The 20,179-nt window shown below is 45.1% G+C and overlaps 6 protein-coding genes across 6 annotated transcripts; 4 read left to right on the top strand and 2 right to left on the bottom strand.

The window, feature by feature from the left end:
- Positions 1-1,460: 1,460 nt before the first annotated feature.
- Positions 1,461-2,570, top strand: N7469_003053 (cytochrome P450; the record flags this gene model as incomplete). The annotated part of the gene is made up of 1 exon (XM_056641973.1): positions 1,461-2,570. The coding sequence occupies one exon, from the start codon at positions 1,461-1,463 to the stop codon at positions 2,568-2,570; it is 1,110 nt and encodes a 369-aa protein (XP_056504467.1).
- A 2,581-nt stretch (positions 2,571-5,151) lies between these two features.
- On the top strand, positions 5,152-6,391 carry N7469_003052 (uncharacterized protein; the record flags this gene model as incomplete). The annotated part of the gene is made up of 3 exons (XM_056641972.1): positions 5,152-5,265; positions 5,341-6,291; positions 6,344-6,391. 3 exons carry the CDS (start codon positions 5,152-5,154, stop codon positions 6,389-6,391), a joined length of 1,113 nt encoding a protein of 370 aa, XP_056504466.1.
- A 593-nt stretch (positions 6,392-6,984) lies between these two features.
- Positions 6,985-7,938, bottom strand: N7469_003051 (heme-dependent oxidative N-demethylase family protein; the record flags this gene model as incomplete). The annotated part of the gene is made up of 3 exons (XM_056641971.1): positions 6,985-7,393; positions 7,451-7,573; positions 7,631-7,938. The coding sequence occupies 3 exons, from the start codon at positions 7,936-7,938 to the stop codon at positions 6,985-6,987; spliced, it is 840 nt and encodes a 279-aa protein (XP_056504465.1).
- Positions 7,939-11,816: 3,878 nt separating this feature from the next.
- Positions 11,817-13,760, top strand: N7469_003050 (uncharacterized protein; the record flags this gene model as incomplete). Its single annotated transcript, XM_056641970.1, has 6 exons — positions 11,817-12,133; positions 12,221-12,238; positions 12,298-12,810; positions 12,871-13,104; positions 13,155-13,402; positions 13,459-13,760. 6 exons carry the CDS (start codon positions 11,817-11,819, stop codon positions 13,758-13,760), a joined length of 1,632 nt encoding a protein of 543 aa, XP_056504464.1.
- A 440-nt stretch (positions 13,761-14,200) lies between these two features.
- N7469_003049 (MFS transporter) lies at positions 14,201-16,186 on the bottom strand (the record flags this gene model as incomplete). Its single annotated transcript, XM_056641969.1, has 5 exons — positions 14,201-14,859; positions 14,923-14,970; positions 15,035-15,824; positions 15,872-16,065; positions 16,132-16,186. 5 exons carry the CDS (start codon positions 16,184-16,186, stop codon positions 14,201-14,203), a joined length of 1,746 nt encoding a protein of 581 aa, XP_056504463.1.
- Positions 16,187-18,824: 2,638 nt separating this feature from the next.
- N7469_003048 (glycoside hydrolase family 16 protein) lies at positions 18,825-20,084 on the top strand (the record flags this gene model as incomplete). The annotated part of the gene is made up of 2 exons (XM_056641968.1): positions 18,825-19,685; positions 19,740-20,084. 2 exons carry the CDS (start codon positions 18,825-18,827, stop codon positions 20,082-20,084), a joined length of 1,206 nt encoding a protein of 401 aa, XP_056504462.1.
- Positions 20,085-20,179: the final 95 nt, after the last annotated feature.

Genomic DNA, 20,179 nt, shown 5'->3' with positions numbered 1-20,179 from the left:
TATGATGACATGCTCAATCCGGGGTAGATGCGGGTCATCGCAAACTTGAGCTTGTGGTTTCTTGGAAATGTATGATGATCAACACTTTCAATAAAGTTTTCGGAAGGCAACTCGGCAATTGTCTTTGCATTTGACCTTGAGTATTAAATGAACTTCAATTTCAAAGAAATAATACTCTCAAATCAGAACTTGACGGCCTGTTGGCTTTTTGTTGCACCTGAAGGTTGATTTGTCTGGCGTTTTATGTGCTTTGCGATGGAATTTCGTTTGTTAACATCGCATTGACTTCAATTACCAGGATTCTCAATATCAAATGTGTCATACTTAGGTTTGCCACCATCGAAATGGAATGATCATAATATAACTTGAGAGGGAGATGATGCAAATTCAACCTGCTAACGCGCGAAGTTTGGTTCTCTACATTTTAAGCCCAATAAAAGATAATATTAATACATTTCCAGTACGCACAGCTAGATGTAATCTTGAATGACTTACTTCTACATGAAAAAAAACCATGGATGCTAGCTTCACAAGAATGAATCGTCGGCAAAAACAAAGAATGATGGAGGCAATAAGCAATCCCATTCAATCTTGACAATGCAACTGCCTTTGCAGCAAAGATACACCTCTAATACGGCTCACTTGATTGGTTAATTCACTGCAGGTTTGCATAGGACAAATATCGAACCATGTACCAATGATAGGCCCACACATATTCTACACAGTACACTCGGACTGCCAGTGTAAGAGAGCCAAAGTACGATGCAGTAGTCTAGTGTCACTTGAATATCAAAAGTGGTCAAGTTATGCCCCCGCAGAACCCCGCTTCTCAATCGTATTTTCTGCTCATAGAAGTCGTATTTGCAACTTGAACGAAATATTCTTGAATACTGAACGTCTCAATCTTAGGCGCGTCAAAAGACAACACCAAGATTTTCTCACAGCCAAACGACCTCAAAATGGAGCCTATTCACCTTGAATTTTCTTGGAAATCCTCTATTCTAGTTATTCTCGCCATTGTAACCATCCGTCTAATCACCAATCGCTACAAACGCGGACTTCGTGACATTCCAGGACCCTTGCTAGCGAAGTACACTCGACTGTGGAAATTGCATAGTGTTTGGAAAGGAGATCACCATCACACTGCTATCGATCTTCACAAAAGGTATGGGGCTTTAGTTCGCATCGGACCAAATCACATATCAGTCGGAGACCCAAATGCGATACCAATCATATATGGCCTGAATAAAGGCTTCACCAAGGTGAGACCTCAGTTTATGCCTCAGTTATTCCAATAAACTACAGCTGAGGAGTTATGAAGACGATATTAATGCTATCAGACTGCTTTCTTCCCTATCCAAAGTATATCATGGAATAAAAGGCCCCAAATGAACTTGTTTTCAACTCGAGATGAAGATTTTCACAGGGTACAAAAGCGATCCGTCGCAAACGCATATAGCATGACCTCCGTTCTAGAACTTGAGTCAGCCGTTGATTCATGCAGTGAAACCCTCATCTTCCAGTTACGAAGATTTGCCGATCAGAAGACCCCTGTCGATTTAGGGGCGTGGCTTCAATACTACGCGTTCGATGTTGTTGGCGAATTAACTTTTGCGAAGAAGCTGGGATTCCTTGAAGGTGGTCAGGATGTCGATGGTATGATGGAAGCAATTCGAGGCATGTTGGCATATGCAAGTATATGTGGTCAAGTCCCGGAAATGCATCCACTGCTGCTAGGAAATCCTCTTTTCCCGATTTTGATACCTAGCATGGAGTCTTGGGATAAAGTCCTTCAATTTACTCTGAAATCAATGAGTTCTCGGTCATTTATAGAGCGTGATGGGGAGCTTCAATCCGATAAGAAAGAAGGTGGAAAAGATATGATGTCGAAATGGATGGCATTGCATCGGTCAGATCCTGAGAGGATGTCTACCAAGGATGTGATGGTACACCTCTCAGCGAATGTTTTCGCAGGGTCAGACACCACAGCCATTGCACTGAGAGCAGTCTTTTATCTACTCATGCGTAACCCACACGTCTTGGCCAAACTTCAATCCGAGATCGATAGTGCGGCCAACGAAGATAAACTTGGGAATCCAATATCTTATCGAGAATCGACTACATATCTCCCTTACCTCGGCGCGGTCCTCAAAGAGGCCATGCGTTTGCATCCATCAACAGGCTTGATAATAGAACGAGAAGTACCGAAGGAGGGTGTGGTCATTTGTGGAAAGCAAATCCCGGGTGGAACTATCGTCGGCATCAACGCATGGGTTGTGCATCGGAATGCCGAATTATATCCTAAGCCGGACTCATTCATTCCCGAGCGTTGGCTCGACAGCTCGCCCGAGAAATTGAAAGAAATGGAGCAAGGATTTTTCAACTTTGGATATGGTGCGAGAACTTGCATTGGAAAAAATGTTTCGCTCATGGAGATGTACAAGATAGTTCCGCTGCTACTGCGCGAATTTGAGATACAGCTGCAAGACCCCTCGAAAGATTGGAAAACCAGGAATGTTTGGTTTGTTCAGCAGGAAGGGATGATTTGCGAGCTGGTGAAGAAGAAATGAAGGTAAATCCTGCACACCTGTGCAGGAGTATAGCCCGGGACGAAATTCCCGTTTACATCTCGAAATCTGAACATGAAAAAATTTGACTCCAAATAAGTTGCATCTACAACCTAGGCTGTAAACATGAATGTTCAATGAGCAAATTATGACATGGACAGATGTCCGCCGGCGGAAATTTAGAAATATAAGGTGGCGTTTAAAGACTCGGACAACTCTGCTATCAATTTTACGAATATATCCCACGGAAATCCGCCAAGCTTCCTATTCAACGTAAAACAAAATGTCCCGCTATCTAGTTCGTATTTGTCCCATGAATCTCGATCCCGGGAGTCTTGAGGCTGATACGGAATTTAGGTAAAGTTCAGACCCTTCGTCAACGAGAAGGAGAGACAAGAGTACGTATTCCAAGTATCGAACGCGCGCTCATTCATGACTATAAATTTGTATTGATAGCTGCCTAGGTTTACATCTGAGCTTGCACAAAATGGAGGTCATCTAATAAAGAATCGTCGACTCCGAAATGGATCAATGTTTGTTCCCATGAGATAATCGACATTGCCGGGGTTCCTGCTAACTAATCTTTACAGATACGAGGTACCCGGGGAAGATCTTGACATCCAAAATTTCGACACCCGCAAATTCGTCGATGTATCGAGAAAAAAGAAGTCCAAGTAGCAGATCATATTTTCAATGGACTCCGAGGAATTTTCCGTGATTGCTTCTAGCCCTACTAGCTGTAGACAATGAGATAATATCATAATGATTAGGCAGTGAGTAGGATCACCTAGCTAGGATCACATAAATATAACTATGCAAAGAGGAAGCAAGCCCGGGTTAAATGGTGAGTGGGCACAAATCAAAATGCACACTTTAGTCCAGGGCTATTCAAACAAATCGTTGACCGAACATGGGGGCGGCAAAGACTAGCCAAGGACCTAATACTCATTTGAAAGTCCGTTGCTTGCCTTCATTCCCCGAACAGTCGTATGTACCTTCTTCGGGCTCTAAGCAAGAACCTAAAAGCGGCTGGGAAGAGACAGGAGAAGTAATGATTTGCCCAGAACGTGATGCCAAACCCACTAGAGCCAGCAAGGCGCAGGTGTGTCAACTGCCCAGGCCCTTTCAGCCGCAAAAAAGGCAGACGTTCCACTTAGGCTGAGGATGTATTGCAGTCTCATTGGTGGGCTAAATGTAAGGTGCATTCATTCAGGGTTGAGATCGCCTATCGGCTGGTGGCTCATCATTGAAATCTGCACCTCGTGCCCCATGATCTGCTGGGTAGCCTCTGCGACTCTTAGCAGGAGGGGAAATTTTTGTTCGAAATTTTCTCTGCAATCCTCCCAATCATTCGTTTTTTACCCTAACCCGGATTCTTCTCTACAACGACAAAGCTGATGGCCGAATGATCTTCATAGCCGACCTCATTCTCCGAGAATTTGCGGCAAATACCATCTGATGCCTTGATAAATAATCAAAAAATGCCAGACACCTCTCTTGATACCAATGCACATTCAAATCGCGCCCTGAGGCCTTGGAGGCTGCTGACGACCGTGTCGGCGGTCTTATTATTAGTTGGGTCAGTATTCGACGAACACTGATGCTCAGAATTGTGTGCTTACTTGTAGAATTTTTGAAGCTATATGATCCTACCTGTCGTATTTACTGATACAGATGATATACTACGAGTTGACAAAACTGCATCCATCGTTTTCGCCTTGTTCTTCATTGGGGTCGGATATGCTGCCTCTTCAGCCATCGCTTTATTTCAGCGCCGAAAGAAGATATTTCTTCTGAGGTCCCTTTTTTTGTCAGTTTTTTGCCTACTTTTCTTTACTTTCTTTTTCTCATTATCTTCAATCTTTTACTTAAAGTAGACAACCTTCCTAATATCGCATGACTAGGCCATACTTGTCGATCAACCTTCTCTCCCTATTCAATGTCGTCTTCAATATCTTCAGTCACAACCTTTTCCCACTCAACGCGCTCCGGGTAGTTGGAATTGGACTCCCCAGTGCATTTTCTATGATATACGGTATTTTGGCGTTCCTGATATACCGAGAAAATGGGTCTAGCGAAAATCATCAGGTGGAGGATGGCACTCCCTTGTTACGGATCAACCGGGAAGAATTGACTCGTCAACAACTACGCCGTTTGCTTGAAGATAGGAGCCCTGGTGCGCCTGCGCCTGATCTTATTCAGAATACTTATCGATTAGATCTACCTGGAATGGAGCCTCCCCAGAAATCATGGGACCGGCAATCCAGTCCGTCTGCATCGAGAACATGGAGTAGCACTGGCCGAACAATGGTGTAAACAGCCCCAGAGACCAAATTTGAGTATAGTATTCATGAAAGAACCAGCGAAATCTCTGTTATAGAAAAGTACTGAGTGCAAAAACAATCCATGTGATTTCCGAAGTATAAGAATCGCCCAAAACGGCAACGCCGGCTGGACCTCGGCTCATCCCGTCCAGCAAAAAGTGTTGGAGACCGCCGCCATCCGATCTTCACTCCTTCATCCTTCACATTTTCTGGTTGTTCACTTCGTCGCACTTCTGTTCTTCATATTCTACTTATTTCTCATGGCAGAGAACATGGCGAAGCGCGTGACTCTATTAGATCCCCCGCCTCAGGATCATTCCAAAGCACCCATTGAGAATGTCCTTGATCTGACACCAGTGGTGGACCTCGGCCCAGTATTGCAACCCCCCCCCCCTTATTCACGAAGAAAGAGTCAACAGCAGACTAATACATGTTTACTGAATCTGTAGGATGTATTCACGAATACTAGACCCCTTTGGCACCCCCCTGGAGCTCGAGGTATTTATGGCGGCGCGGCTATCGCCCAGTCTCTCTCCGCCGCGATGCGAACCGTCCCCGCCGATTTTGCCGTACACAGCATGCACTGTTATTTTGTGCTTGCCGGAGACTCCGAAATCCCTATCCTTTATCACGTCGAGCGTGTACGCGACGGAAGAAGCTTCATAACCCGCACCGTTCAAGCGCGCCAACGTGGTCGACCCATTTTCACGACCACGCTCAGCTTTAGTCGGGTTGGTAGTGGCGGTACAAAGACGCTGAACCATGCGGTCCAGAAGCCAGATATTCCTCTTCCACAACCGGTAATTCCTGGGACGGTCAAAGCTTTGAGTGAGGCCGGTGGTGGTCCGTTTGAGTCTCAAAAGGCCGGCATCGTGAACCGCGCCTCCTATCCCGAAGATAAGAAGATGCGACGCTTTGTCCGGGCACGCGGCCATGTCTCCGAGGAGGGTGGTTTTCAAGCGCATCTTTCCGCACTTGCGTATGTGACAGATAGCTTTTTCATTGGGACAGTGGCTCGAGTACATGATATTCCGCGGTTTTCATCCCCGGCAGAGTTAGAGAAACTGCTAAAGGCTCTGAAGAATCCCTCCGACCTCGACGACGAAGATATCACTAAGGCTTTGAAAGAACTTAAAGAGGAAGAAGCTGCTGACCTTAGACGGCGACTTGAGGGAGCTCTCAGCGATGCTAACAATGAAAACAACCAACAAAATCATAAGGAGGTTGGTATGATGGTCAGCTTGGATCACTCGATTTATTTCCACAATCCCCGAGCTTTCCGGGCCGATGAGTGGATGTTGATTGAAATGGAGAGTCCTTGGGCTGGCGAAGGTCGAGGATTGGCTCTCCAGAAGATTTGGTCTAAGGATGGTGTGCTAATTGCAACGTGCACACAAGAGGTATGGATAGATTCGGCACTACGCTTGTGATCACCTCACTAACAATTTTTAGGGTGTTGTCCGTCTCAAGCAAGACAAACCTCCTCTCTCAAAGATTTAAATCATTATTTACTTATACCCCTAAACGCCGGGCAATCTTCATCTGTCTTGTTGTGTCGGCTAAACTTTCATTCGATTTACATACTTCATAGACTTCGCTTTTTATGTACATTTTTATTACTGTTAGTATCATATTCAAATAATCATACAATATATGTTATTTCCAGGATCCAGTTGCTTCAAATAGATAAACTAGATGTGGCTATAAGGAATCCACCAGTAGTCACCACATCAATCAGATCGATCATGCTAGTTCGAGTGTCTTGATGAACTGATAGCAGACGCTGAAAATTTTGAATTTCAACTAGCTGTGATATTGTAATGGATAACAAGGTTCGTTTAGCAATCTCATGGACAGAAACCGCGTGCTACAAAAAAAAACCCCCCCCCAGAAACCCAATGCAGGCTTTTGGAAAAATGAACAAGAAAGAGTATTCAGACAGCCACCCAGCGGATAAACAACGCAAAAAATCAAATAAAAACGCCCCAAAACAAGACAAGGAATGTGGACATGAAAGGAAATAGCATAAAGTTTGCAAAAAGGCAGAACATGCAGTTTATCACATCTCATTCATTCATCCAGCCATTTCGGCCTCAAACCTCGATCTTCTCCTTTGTGGCGTGAGAAGCAGCATCCTTGCGCCTATTGTAAAATTCCAACACTTTCTCACTCCAGACATGCTTCCCTTTATACTCACTCACATGTTCAGGCCAACTTTTCATTTCGGTAACGAGATTTTCCAATTCTTGCATAGGAAGTTGGTCAAGTGTGGTCAGGTATGTTTTAACACCGAAGACAATAGCCTCAGTACGGGGCAGTCGACGGAAAGTCTGTCTCTCTCGCCGAATGATGATCTCTTCAGGTAGTGGATTATTTAACTCCTTTTCGCAGAGGGCTCCAGGTCGATACAGGATTTCAAAGAGATTCTCATCAGGGCGTTTTACTTCCACGAAGTAATTGGAGCGCTCCATGGGTGAGTTTGGCGTAAGTCGTGTTAGAAATCTACTCGATAGATTAGTTAACTACTCTCGTTGATTAAAATTGGCCTATGGTACTTACTTGCCGACGGATTTGGCAACTTGTTGATGCCACAATGGTACGGGTTCATGCATTCGAGAGATTGTCCATCCAATACGTTCCTTCACCGTCCAACCAGTGGGAAATAGGCTTGCACTGGCTGCCCTGTTATATTGGTCAGAAATTTGAAAAAGCTGCGTTTTTTTTTTCTGAACCACTTACAAATAGTATTCTCCTTCTTCATTTAGCATCAAAATACTCAAATCTTCCATTGTAAGTCGCACCGCGGCTTCCAGGGCATCGGTATCATTACCATCTGAGACTGATCTCCTGAGATCAAATTTCTCTCCGGTCATGCAATTTTCAATGAACTCTTGATTATTTTCGGATATTTTTCGGAACATATTTGGGAATCGCTGGCACAAGAATTCCGACACTTCCTCCAATGCTTCATGGCAAGATTCGAGAGACTCCGGTAAACATCTCAGCACCTCTGATTTTTTTCTCACGTAGCAGATGATCTCGAACATGATGCTCTTCCATATAATTTTTGTCCAAAGTAAGCCAATTCTGCGAATCCAGTCTGCGGATATCCATCATGACTCGATATTGCTTTCTCCCTCGAATAGGCTGTGCCGGGTATGGTGCCAAGCGCTTGACATTAGAAGGGTCGTCGGCGGCGACATTTTTCAGAAGCCCGGATCTTGTCAAGATATTTTTTGAAGAATTGATGATTGCTTTATGATATCGTATGATAACTAAGATTGCGAAGATTGAAAGCGTCATCAGCGAGAAGGTTGTCATTCTTTTCCCATGCGTCTGCCGTTTCACGTCTAGATTTTTCCTTCTGTCGGGCTGATTATTGTATGAGTCTAGACTCAAGTTGATAGACCGTGATAGATGTGTGTTTTTTGTTTGAAAAACTGAAGAACAAAAAAACGGAATGAAGAAGCTTTTGAAGTAAAAAAAAAAAGTAAAGACTTAAGTATCAGACCGGAGCTGGAAAGGCCCCATAAATAATGTATCATCTAGCGGGCTATGATATGATCCCGTTTGGACTCAGGCAACACATTGTACCAAGATCACCAGACGGTAGAAGTCAGTGGCGCTAGTTCAGTCAAATTATGGATACTCAAACCAAGCAGATACATTCCACATTCCGAATTGAGTGCGACTGAACCTGCGGGACTGCTGTGATACGCTCAGGGATTCCCCGCAAAAGAAAAATTTCGAATAAATTTATTTATTATTCAGTTTAGCTTGAATTATAATATTCATTATTTGTCTCAGAAAAGAAAGGTCGCTTTAGTTCGCCGCTTAGGAAGTACTGACAGCAGCCACATGATCGGGATTGACCTCAGCCTTGGGGGTTCTGCGGGTCGAGGCCAGGCTGTGTTTTTTCGGTATGAAGTTCTGTACATCTCTTTCACCCCTAGCTCCGCCCGCTACTCTTCATCATAGGTGGAGTGAGATGACTGCACGGTACATACGGCACTGGAGCAAGCCGACCGGTTTCCAAGTCGAATTATCGGCGCTTGGAGAGGGAAAGAAAAGGACAGGTCGTACCGTTCAGTGGACTGACCCAGTCGCTAGGCACGATCTAGGCACAATCACCGTGTTAGCTTCGAGTAATCGTCAAGGTCGCGTATCCCAGTCCGTGCACTCGCCCCTTGTGAACCTAGGTTTGCCTCAAAGATCTTTGATCATTGGGGAAACATCTCTCAAGACCGGTAATGCATCCCCCGACGGATATCCACGGAGGATATTGATCGACTCAGCAGCCTCAAACTCCTCAGCTAGGGATGGATCTATGACCAGGTGATTCATTGCGTGAGACGAAAAACCCCCCCCATCAGCATTAACGTACATACATACTGTACTTCGTACATTCAGCACACCTCCACTCAAACTCGGGGGTGGAGGCAATGTTTGACTCGGCCCCAGTTCTATTATCCAAGCACTTTTCTTCTGTTTAAACACGCTCGATCCGACTGGCCAGGTACCTCGATCCAACCCAAGTGCACATCACACCGTCACCAGTCTAGCACGATAGGAAAAAGACTGGCCCTGACGTATCAGAACCTCAAACAAGCCCCTTGGGCGTGTGGGGGGACCATCCCTTAGCGGGACCAGTGTCCTTTCTTCCGCGGTCCCGGCCGTAATCCTGGCTTTGGCCATGGTTCTGGCTTACGAGCATGGCTATTTTGCCCCGGACTTCTTGGCTGTCGCCTGGACCACCCTGCCAGGTGGATGTTTGATACCCCTGGTCGAATATAGGGCAGGAGTGCAGGCTTCAAGGACGTGTAATTCCACCAGAAGGCCGTAGCTTCATACTCGCTATCGAATTTCTTTCTGCATTTGCAGCAAAATCTGGACACAAGCGATCACTAGGTCCAGATCTGCGCCCCAATGAGGAACGTCCCGTTTGTGTTTTGTTCCACCGTCCCACCATGACTCCACAGGGCTCCATCTGGGGTTCCCGCTGCAACCGCTCTCTCCCTTCTCGCGCTTTGCGCGTTTGCCGCAGTCTTAAAGTCGCACAGGAACAGTCCACCGTGAGAAAATCAAGATTTTACCCTTTTACCATTAATTTTGATATTTTTTTCTCTGTCCTAAAGTATTAATTCTTTTTGCCTTTCATCTGTACATGGCGGGATCATAGCTCCATTTTCAAGGTGCCCGAATAGATCTGTCTCATTTCTTACTCCTAGACTAGCATCTTCCCCTGGCGAAAAATTGTGTTTAGACCTTATGGTTGCTTTTCCCCGCCCATTGTAATTCCCTGCTTTCGCATTGGCCCTTAGGTGGAACACAAACAACAGGACCATGAAGTCATATCGACGCACGTGTGTGCTTTCGACATGACTTGATTTCTCTTGCTCATCTCTATCATATCGGATCAATTCCATCAGACTTGAGAGCCTCGCTGGTGTTTCAAGGTTCTTCATACAATATTGCACAGCCCACCACTTGCAAACCAGCCCGCGATGAGGAGTACACAACAAGGATATGAAAGCAGGTTCTGACTATATTTACTATGACATGGTTCTCTGTATGGAATACATCATTTAATGTCAGATGTAGCTAACCGTATTCTCATGGCATATACTTCGGCAAGGCTACTCACTAGTACACCTGCTAGCAGGGAGTTGTGGAGGTTGATGCAGGTCATCCCCATCGGCTAGGCCTAACCGTCGTCCCCATACGCCACAACACATATCCGATCTTCTCCAAGAGCCTACAGCATGCACGCATGAGAAACCGTCAGCCAACCAGTGAGGCCACTAAAGAAATTCTTTGTACGTTCGAAGGATGAACTCGTGTGTTTGGTATCCTGCAGGAAGGCAATTCGTATCGACCGTGCGTCTTGCGTCGCCCAGTCGAGACCAGGCATTCTCCGATCCCCCAAAGATCAGCACGAGGGCCGTGCTTGAATGCTTTGCATTAGTAGACTCTATGGCTAGCATGTCACTGGAGGATTGATGAAAAGTATGTTTGTAATGAAATTTCCATGTGTGGCGGAGACACGAGGGCTATTTCAACGTCTGGAATTGGTGAGAGTATGAAATGAGATATAGCTACCTCCAATTCAGGTTTAAGAAATTCGTCGCCAAATTCATGAAGATATTAGCTACTAATATGAGTACTTAATACAAGCTTAAATGTCGGTTTCCTCGTTTTCTCCTAGTTCCCATTGAAATTGCTACAATTTTGATATGGTGCTTTCTCGCTGATAGTACCGTGTAAGGCATAGTAGATGAAGAATTATCTAAGCTCATTCTACAAGTCTAATTTTGATCGATTGTATATCCAATTGACCTTTCGAACACGCCCAATGTGGTGTATAAAGTGGCAATTACTAGACGTCAACCCAGAGCCAGATGCCAGGACTCAAATGCCGTGGCACAAATTCATAGTACGACTAATACCGTATATGGAGACCCCATGAAAAATATGTCCAGGAATTTTGAAACTATATTTGAAGCACTTATATACCGGCCCAGTCAGCACTACCGCTGTTGGAAATTAGATGCAGTCCAGAAATGAATATCATGCTTTGGCCTCGGCCATTCCCGATTATTACTTGTGGAATTGCGGGTAGCTGGTTGACAGCAAACAATGGCCATACTATACTAGTAGTACTAGTAGTTATAATCAACATATCCTCAACTTGCTCCTTAAAACCACTCCAAATCCATACCTGATCATAAACCCTTCGGTTTCTTACTGCATGAGGGCTTTGAGCCCCACACCCTCAAATGACTAATGACCGGCCTATTCTCCGCTCAAAGAACCAACCTCAGCTAATGTCACTCGCTTTCTTGTGAAAAGTACATACTATGAGCATCTAGTCCTAAACACTGGACTATTTAATCCCTACGAGCATCCCGCATCGCCAATTGCAACGATGGCGACCTCCGTGCTTGTCCAAAGTCAGACTATGCCGATGGAGGTAGATGACTCACAGCAAGCCTCACCAAGCCAACTCTCATTACAGAATTCACGACGAGAATCTCGCCCTCATAGCCTTCTTGCTCATGACGATAGCTCCGGAGATGGCCCCAATGCCACTCAGTTCATTCAATTGTCGAGAGCAAGAGCTATCACTCTCATTGCAACCCTTACAGGCATCACATTCGTGGGAAGCATGAGTGGGGGTCTTTTAACAGTTGGTCTGCCTGAGATTGCAGCCGATTTGAAGCTCCCTGATAATCTTTTGTTGTGGTATGTAATCATGAATGTCCTCATCAAATGACTCTCTTCCAATGTAGTGATTCCTTAAACATACTGACTCCAATTTGAAACTCGAAGGCCTGTTTCCGTCTATTCGTACGTGGCTCATATACTATGTTTCTGTACTTCATGAAGCTCACAATTTGGAACTACAGCCTATCGAATGGATGTTGTCTGCTTTTGGCAGGTTCGCTCGCTGACTTTCTTGGAAATCGACCAATTAACCTCATCGGGTGTTTCCTGATGGGTGTTTTTATACTTGCTTGCAGCGTCGCCCAAACCGGTATCCAGCTGATTCTCTTTCGTACTTTTCAGGGAGTTGCAACATCTATGTGTCTACCAACAGCCTTCAGTATTCTGACCGATACAATGCCCATCGGGAAGCGACGGAACATCGGATTTGCTTGCTTAGGACTCGGCCAGCCACTAGGCTTCTCAGTCGGTCTTGTTCTTGGAGGAATCTTTCAAGCCTCGGCTACTCTTGGGTGGCGATTTGGATATTACCTGTGTGCCGGTGCATCTTTCTTGCTGATGGCCGTCAACTACTTCAAACTACCGAAGGACAAACTAAGAGAGCCTGTCACAATTCGCCGCCTCCAGACAGAGATCGATTGGATTGGAATCCTACTGTCTAGCGCATGTCTGGGTATCATCTCATACGTTTTCTCGTCAGTTTTATTCCCCCGCACAAATCTTTCGAGAATATCAATTTCTTACTTCCGTTACAGTGCAATTACTGATAGCCCGTCCAATATTCGGCATCCGGATAATATTGCCCTGCTATGCGTTGCGGGCTCCATGATTCCCGCATTTTGGTACTGGATGAGATGGAGAGAGCACTCTGGAAAGACCGCATTGATCCCTAACTCTTTGTGGAAGAATACTGCCTTTGCGTCTATCTGCGTTATGGTCCTATTTTCCTGGGCTGTTTTGAATGGAACGGAGACTATTTTGAGTCTTTTGTAGGTCGCCTTTACCCTTGAAATTAAGGCCTGCTAATCGGTTCAAAAAGCTTCCAGGAAGTTCAGCATCTGTCTGCCCTTGAGGCCGCTATTCGTTTCTTGCCGAATGTTGTTATTGGTATCATTCTAAACCTTGCGACTGGTCTTCTTGTACATCGTCTTCGTGCCAACTGGCTTGTGCTTGTTACCACGGTTTTGAGTGCCGGTTCGCCCTTATTGCTAGCCATCATCGATCCAAAGTGGTCCTGGTGGTATTGTGCTTTCTGGGCGGTGCTTCTAGGCCCTCTTTCTGCAGATGGTAATGGAATCGAACTCTAGCAGATATTGTAAATTGCTAACGGTTACTCTCGTCAGTCATTTTCACAGTCGCAAATCTTATCATCGCCGATTCCTTCAGTCCCAAAACACAAGGGCTTGCGGGGGCCGTATTCAACACCATCGCGCAATTCGGTACTTCGATCGGATTGACCATTTTCGCTATCATCTCAGCTGGAGTCACCCAGAAATCTTCATATGCTGATAAGGCTTCTCCCGATGCTCTTATGGTTGGATATAGAGCTGTATTCTGGGCTTGTTTCGGCTTGATGATTGCTGCTTCTGGGATCGGGGCATGGGGCTTGCGAAAGGCTGGCAAGGTTGGCCTGAAAAGGGAGTAAACGCTTGCACAGGTTTACTTTCTTGAGAATAAAAAGTCTTTATCAATTTATCTTTTTCATTAAGACTATCTTGGTTTGAGGCTAGTTATGACGCCAATGCAGTGCCACCGATCACTCTGTCGAAGCCTCAGAGGCATTCCACCACTTTCTGGAATGGGGCTCGGAAATAACATAACGCATGGGATTGAAATGAAATTAAGAATCTTGTTGCTGGAACACTGAGTCAGGTCCTACGCATCATGACGTGATCAACTTGAGCTTGTTGGTATATGTATTAGAATTAAGACAGGTTGTGGGTAATGAAATGCCATAATAATATCGCTTTGAAGCAAAAGAAAAGACAAAAACTTTTTGAACCTGTCTAGCCAAAGGGAGCATCGATTTGGCTAGAAAGGCTGGGTCATAAGGTCATAGATTCAAGTCAGCAACGCAGCGTCAAATTAGCCACAAATGATTGAGGCCTTTTCTGCGTGGCTTCGAGCAGTTTCAATCCTGGAAAGATGTCCTGTAGCGGCCGATTGCACGGGCTCAAGAGAATTGGATTCCTCTCCTCTTTCCTCCTTCTCCAATTCCAGTCTCTCTGCCTCTTTGATACGCTTCAGCTCTTGGCAGAATTTGCTATTATTTCTGATGCGATCGCCATAGCGAATGAAGGCAAATGGAATGACGGAAACGCCTAGACTGAGAAATGCGATGAGACTGCATGCCCAATGGACACCCAGTCGATCGAACATCGGCTTCGCAGCAAGTGGCAGAACAGCCCCAAAAATGCTTCGGGTACAGCTAGCAGCTGACTGGGCACTTGCTGACAAGGTCTCATAGGCATCGGTGAGATAGTTGAGCATAGCCATGAAAATCAAAAGATAGCCTGCTCCAAATGGGATTCCTGAAAGGAAAGGGACGACCCAGTGAATATCTTCCGAGGCCGTCCACCCCACCCAGAAGAGAGAAACGACATAGAGTGGACCTCCGATGCAAGCAAGAGGGAGCCGCCGGTATTCCTCGATATGTGCCCAGCTTGCATTGCGGGCTTTCGCACGAGCGAGATATCCGTCGTACCACAAGAACACAGCGCACGCAAGTGCTGCACCAACGCCAACTACAAGATATGGGTTAGCGAGAAAAGATCGATCGTTCAAAACTGGACTAGACCTGTACTCACTGGGTAAAAACATCAAGCCAGAAACACCAGCATTCATTCCGTAAATGCCTTTAAGGATTTGCATTAGTATTCTACTCATCAACTACGCAAGCAGGCATTCAAGTCGACTCACCTTGAAAGATGATGGGATACGCCTCAAAATAGAGGTAGAAAATTGCATATGCAAGAGCAAGGTACAAAGATGTTAATGAGACAATCGACTCGTGAATGATCATGCGGAAAGGCCGTGAAATTGTGGTGATAATTTTCTGGCGAAGATTGCGGCTTTCCATTTCCAAAGGCGATATGATACTTGAATTTCCCGTGTCCTTTCTGATTTTCTGGGCTCGGTGCTTTAACACGACGGGGCCATATGTCTCTGGCATGAATATCACTAAGGGCATTGACACGCCAGTGCAGATCAAGCCTATCCAGAAGCACCACCGCCAACTGACGACTGCGACAAATCCAGATATCCATGGGCCCATGATTGGTCCACAGGTTGTGCAAGCCATGAAATAAGCCATCAAACGACCACGACGAGTGGGGTCATCGTGAACATCGGCGAATAGCCCGCCCACAGTAGCAATAGGTGCCGATGCCATCATGCCGTTGAGAAGTCGAAATACCAATAACGATGCGAAAGAGTCGGCTACTGCACATGCCAGGGTGAAAATTGCAAACCCACAATACGCAACAAGCAGTGGCTTCTTGCGACCAAAATATTCCGAGCTAGGACCCCATAGCAAGGGACCCAGGATATAGCCGACTAGGAAGATAGAGATCGGTAAGACAAGGACTTGCTGGTTGTGTATATCGAATTCCTTTGCGATTTGTGGGATAGCATTGGAGCAAATACTGGATCCAATGGTGCTGTTCATTACTTGCATAACACCTGAGCCTAAGACCAGGAACTTCCTTGCCTGTAATGCATTAGTTCGTGATGGCATTTCCGGTGCTTGAATATTACCTTTCGCCAGTTCACAGGATTCTCCGGGTCATTGGGACCAAACGAGACGATGGTTTTCGAGGCCACTCGGCGAAACCGAGAATATGATGGGTTATCATATCGTTCTTGAATTGGCTCATGAGTGACTTCGGATTCCTGGTCGGAAGAATTCCCATTCGAATATTGTGACTCATGGGGAGAAATCGCTACGCCATCTAGGAATACCAATATTAGAACATAAATATAAAAAAAGGTATAGGGTTAAGAGAGTGTCTTAATACCTGTAGCAGACATAACCTTTTCAAGGTTCTCTTCTGTGGGAAAATGATCTGACATTATGACCAAATTGGGACAACCACTCCGTCAGCCAGGATTTGATAGTGGATGATCAAATGGTGGGAACGGGAGTTTATAAATGAGATCGAAGTAGTATCGAGCATTTGGGAAAGCGCTTCCGGTCCCACTCTCACAGGGTCCTGAATCCACTTTGCAAGTGCAAATTCGAAGTAAAAAACTCGATGTTTTTGTGGCTCGAGATCCACTCATCTGTGCCACTCTTTCACGTTCTACGCCCTATGCACGGCAAATTCGTCTGTGTGTGATTGTTCTGGACACACTAATGAGCTCCAATGAGGTAACGAGGCGTGTTGATCAGACAGATCATTAGCCTTTTCTCGGTTAAGACGGCTTCTAAGAAACACTGTATTTTAGAGCATGAGCCAAGATTCAAGAGATTTCCAGGTGGCAACCTTTGAGCCTATGGAGTATTGTTTTCATCGTGCTGAGCGAATAGACATGGAATTTCATGGTGAGGCAAAGGGCAATCCTTCAATCCCTAAGAGGGAATTCTATAGATACCTCGACCGCATGCATCTAGGTCTTTGGGCAGTCAATTACGGGGGTAAAAAAGAACCAATGCTATGCAGATCAACCCAACGACCACTTGGTTTCTATTGAAGGCTCTCCCATGCATAGTTATCCAGGATTGACGCTCCAGATTGGTCTACAGGCTGAACTGTCTGTTCTCATGATCAGTGGTGTTAAAAAGTCCCCCGAGACCCAATTTTTAACAAATCTTAGCAACCACCGGAGCCCTTGGCGCGGGGAAGAACCTGGAGGGGCTCACCAGAACCACCGAGGACGTACGGGGTATTCCGCTTTGTGGTGGGTTTGACTCATTTCATCGGGCCTGTCAACCGAATGCGACTCCACCTGTCAACAATAACAATCGGCATTACGAATGTTGACCGGCTCCCGCACCGACCAAAGCTGGCTCAGCTTAATAGACAATGCTGCTCTTCTGTTCGAGCGTCCAATCTTGGACAAGATTCTTATGATTTTCTGTTTGTTTGCGGGTGAATTTAGTTGCCCAGGGGGGGTGGTTAAATTCCTGATGTCAAGCCGGAAGCGTCCCGAAGGTCGTCGGACTTCTGGCCGATTCGCGCTGACCGCCCGAGAACGGACTTCAACATGTTCTAGAAGACTTCGGAGAAAAATGTTGATTTGCTAGCCAATTCGCCGCGGTTGCCAACTCTGGATGCATGAAATTCTGGACTGAGGATTATTTGCAAAGACAGAAGGAAATTTAGAAATACCCAATGCCGACCAATGGCTTCTTGTTCGGCGTTGTTGTTGTTGCTAATCACGTGATATATTGACGTATAGGTACTTGGCTACACTGTTTACTGATGATAGCAGCGCAGATGAAAAGATCTCTTTCAATTGGAATGGGCGAATATTAAGTGAGGGAAGAGGATATATCTCCAGATGTATTCTTGGCACTAAGGCCCAATACAGCAGCAAATTCAGAAGGCTGTCGGGTTATGTTTTGCTTTTATTGCAATTTTGGACAATCAATCTAGGCAGATCGACAAAATAAATTTACGGCCACTTCAGAGAACATGAGAGAGCCATGTATGCCCATGCATAGCCTGGCAATCACTAAGATTACCATAGTTTCAAGAATCGGGGCTGCAGTATTGATAAAAATGTATTCGATCTATATGTACAGGTGAGCTAGAACAACTGATGACTAATTTACAATATAGGTTTTTTGACCGTGAACTCTGAATTCCACACAGTTGATCATGAATAACTGCTCTGTAATCTCTTTGTATCGTGTTTCACTTGATATGCGTTGATTACAATGACGTCGATGTGCAGATCATAAAGTCACAGCTAAAATGAGGAGCGACAAGACACACACAAGAATCGAGACTACGTTTATCGCTCTAGATTTTTGTGATGTACAGAATCAATTCTTTTTCTTGGATTTGATGGTGGCAAGGGAAAGGCTGGCGTTGTTATCTTAACTGTCGATTCTGCTGTGATATGTATGAACTAAACGCCAGGGGTTTAGTTCTGCAGAATTACGCGTCAGTTGCGTGGCGGAATAAAAACCCTGCAGCACTTCATTGTACAGCCATTTTCTCAATTCAAGCAGAATGCTCATATAATGCTTGATACAAGGTCATTCAGCACCCAGGAATATTTTCTACGTATCTTAAATTAAGAGTTTTCGGGACTCCTACCTGATTAAAGTTGGAAATGCGTACAGTATGCCAAGGCTGGACCGCTGAAGTACTTTGAAAAAATATGATTTTCCAAAAATAGCATTAAACTATAGCGAACTTGCCTCACATTTTCAGAAACATACAGTACTGCAGCTTTGTGTATCGAAGAAGCTTGAGTAAAATTTGAATACTGTATCGTCAATGTGGGGGCTCTTGGCACATGGTATTACGCGGCGACGGGCAGATTCTATCATTCGACTAACGACATCAGCCAGTAATGCAATACTGTACATACTGTATGCGCTGTATTTGTTTGTGGTGGAGATTTTTAACATGATCCTCCAACCAAAATCATCGGCAAGGCCTGATATGAGAGTCCCAACGTGCAGTCCTCTTTTTTTTTCTTCTTTCTACCACCCATTCCATAATAGAAAGCTCGATCTCTTCGGATTGACAGTATCATGCGACCTCCAGATACTACTACAGCATATCCGGTCCCTGGCAATGACTTTAGTCGCTATGGACATGCTACATCCCAATACCCTGGATTCGACGACCCTAGTCGCATCCCATATGGTTATCCAACACAAGAGCCGCCCCGCTATTCCGAGGTTGCTGGTACAAGGCCGCAAACCGACACACCATGGTATGATGTTCGAGACTGGTCGCTTCGAAAAAAATTGATTGTAGCGGCCTGCATTGTGGTTGTTATCATAGCTGTGGTAGTGGGAGCGGTCGAGGGAACCAAGGCAGCAGCATATCCAAATTACTCGCAATTGAAGTATACACTCAAGGATACGTTTTCGGGGTCGTCTTTCTTCAACAACTTCGAATATGCCACCAGTGATCCTACCAATGGATTCGTGCAATATGTGGACTCGCAGACTGCAGCTGAAATGAATTTAACATATGCCTCTGAAACATCTGCTGTCATCAGAGTGGATACAAATACACAGAATCAGACGGAAGGACGCAGATCTGTTCGCATTACATCAACAAATACTTACGACTCTGGGTTATTCATTTTCGATGTGACCCACACGCCATATGGATGTGCGACATGGCCGGCGCTATGGCTGACAGATCCAAATAATTGGCCTGAAAATGGAGAAATTGATGTGATTGAATCAAATAACAACGGAACAAACGGAAATTCGATGACATTACATACAAGCAGTGGCTGCAAAATGAAGGTTCGGAGAAAAGAAACTGGAGATGCGCAGTACACCAATTGTCTGAATACTGCCAATGACAACGCTGGCTGTGGAGTTGAGGGCGCAAAGGCAACATATGGAGAAGCTTTCAATGAAAATGGCGGAGGGGTAAGAATTGCTATGAACTAAATGTCATTCACGATACTAACTGCATCCTCAAAGGTATACGCCATGGAATTACGTGACGCCGGTATCCGAATTTGGATGTTTTCACGCGAAGAAATCCCATCCGACATCTCTAACTCAAGCAGTTCGCCAGATCCATCGTCATGGGGTAAAGCTTTGGCAGATTTCCCGAGCACAGACTGTGATATAAGTTCCCACTTTAGGAATCAGAGTATCATTGCAAATATTGATATCTGTGGTGACCTTGCCGGTGAAAACTCATATTATAAGAAACTTAATCAGTGTCCGGATATTTGCACAAAATATGCGGCGGAGAACGGGGCAGCTTTTCAAGATGCCTACTGGGAGTTTAAGAGCTTTAAAGTTTATACTGCGTCTTAGAAAGTATTATATACCCACTCCCAATGACTATATATGAATTCTGTTTTCACGACATTTGCATTTGACGCTATTAACCGTCTCTAATAAAAAATACT

This window comes from Penicillium citrinum (genome assembly GCF_028827155.1).
Source record: "Penicillium citrinum strain IBT 23319 chromosome Unknown utg000002l:1.0-3833315.0:1.0-3834789.0, whole genome shotgun sequence".
Lineage (NCBI taxonomy): Eukaryota > Fungi > Ascomycota > Eurotiomycetes > Eurotiales > Aspergillaceae > Penicillium > Penicillium citrinum.
The sequence above is the reverse complement of the archived record's forward strand: the minus strand, read 5'-3'. Positions and strand labels throughout refer to the sequence as shown.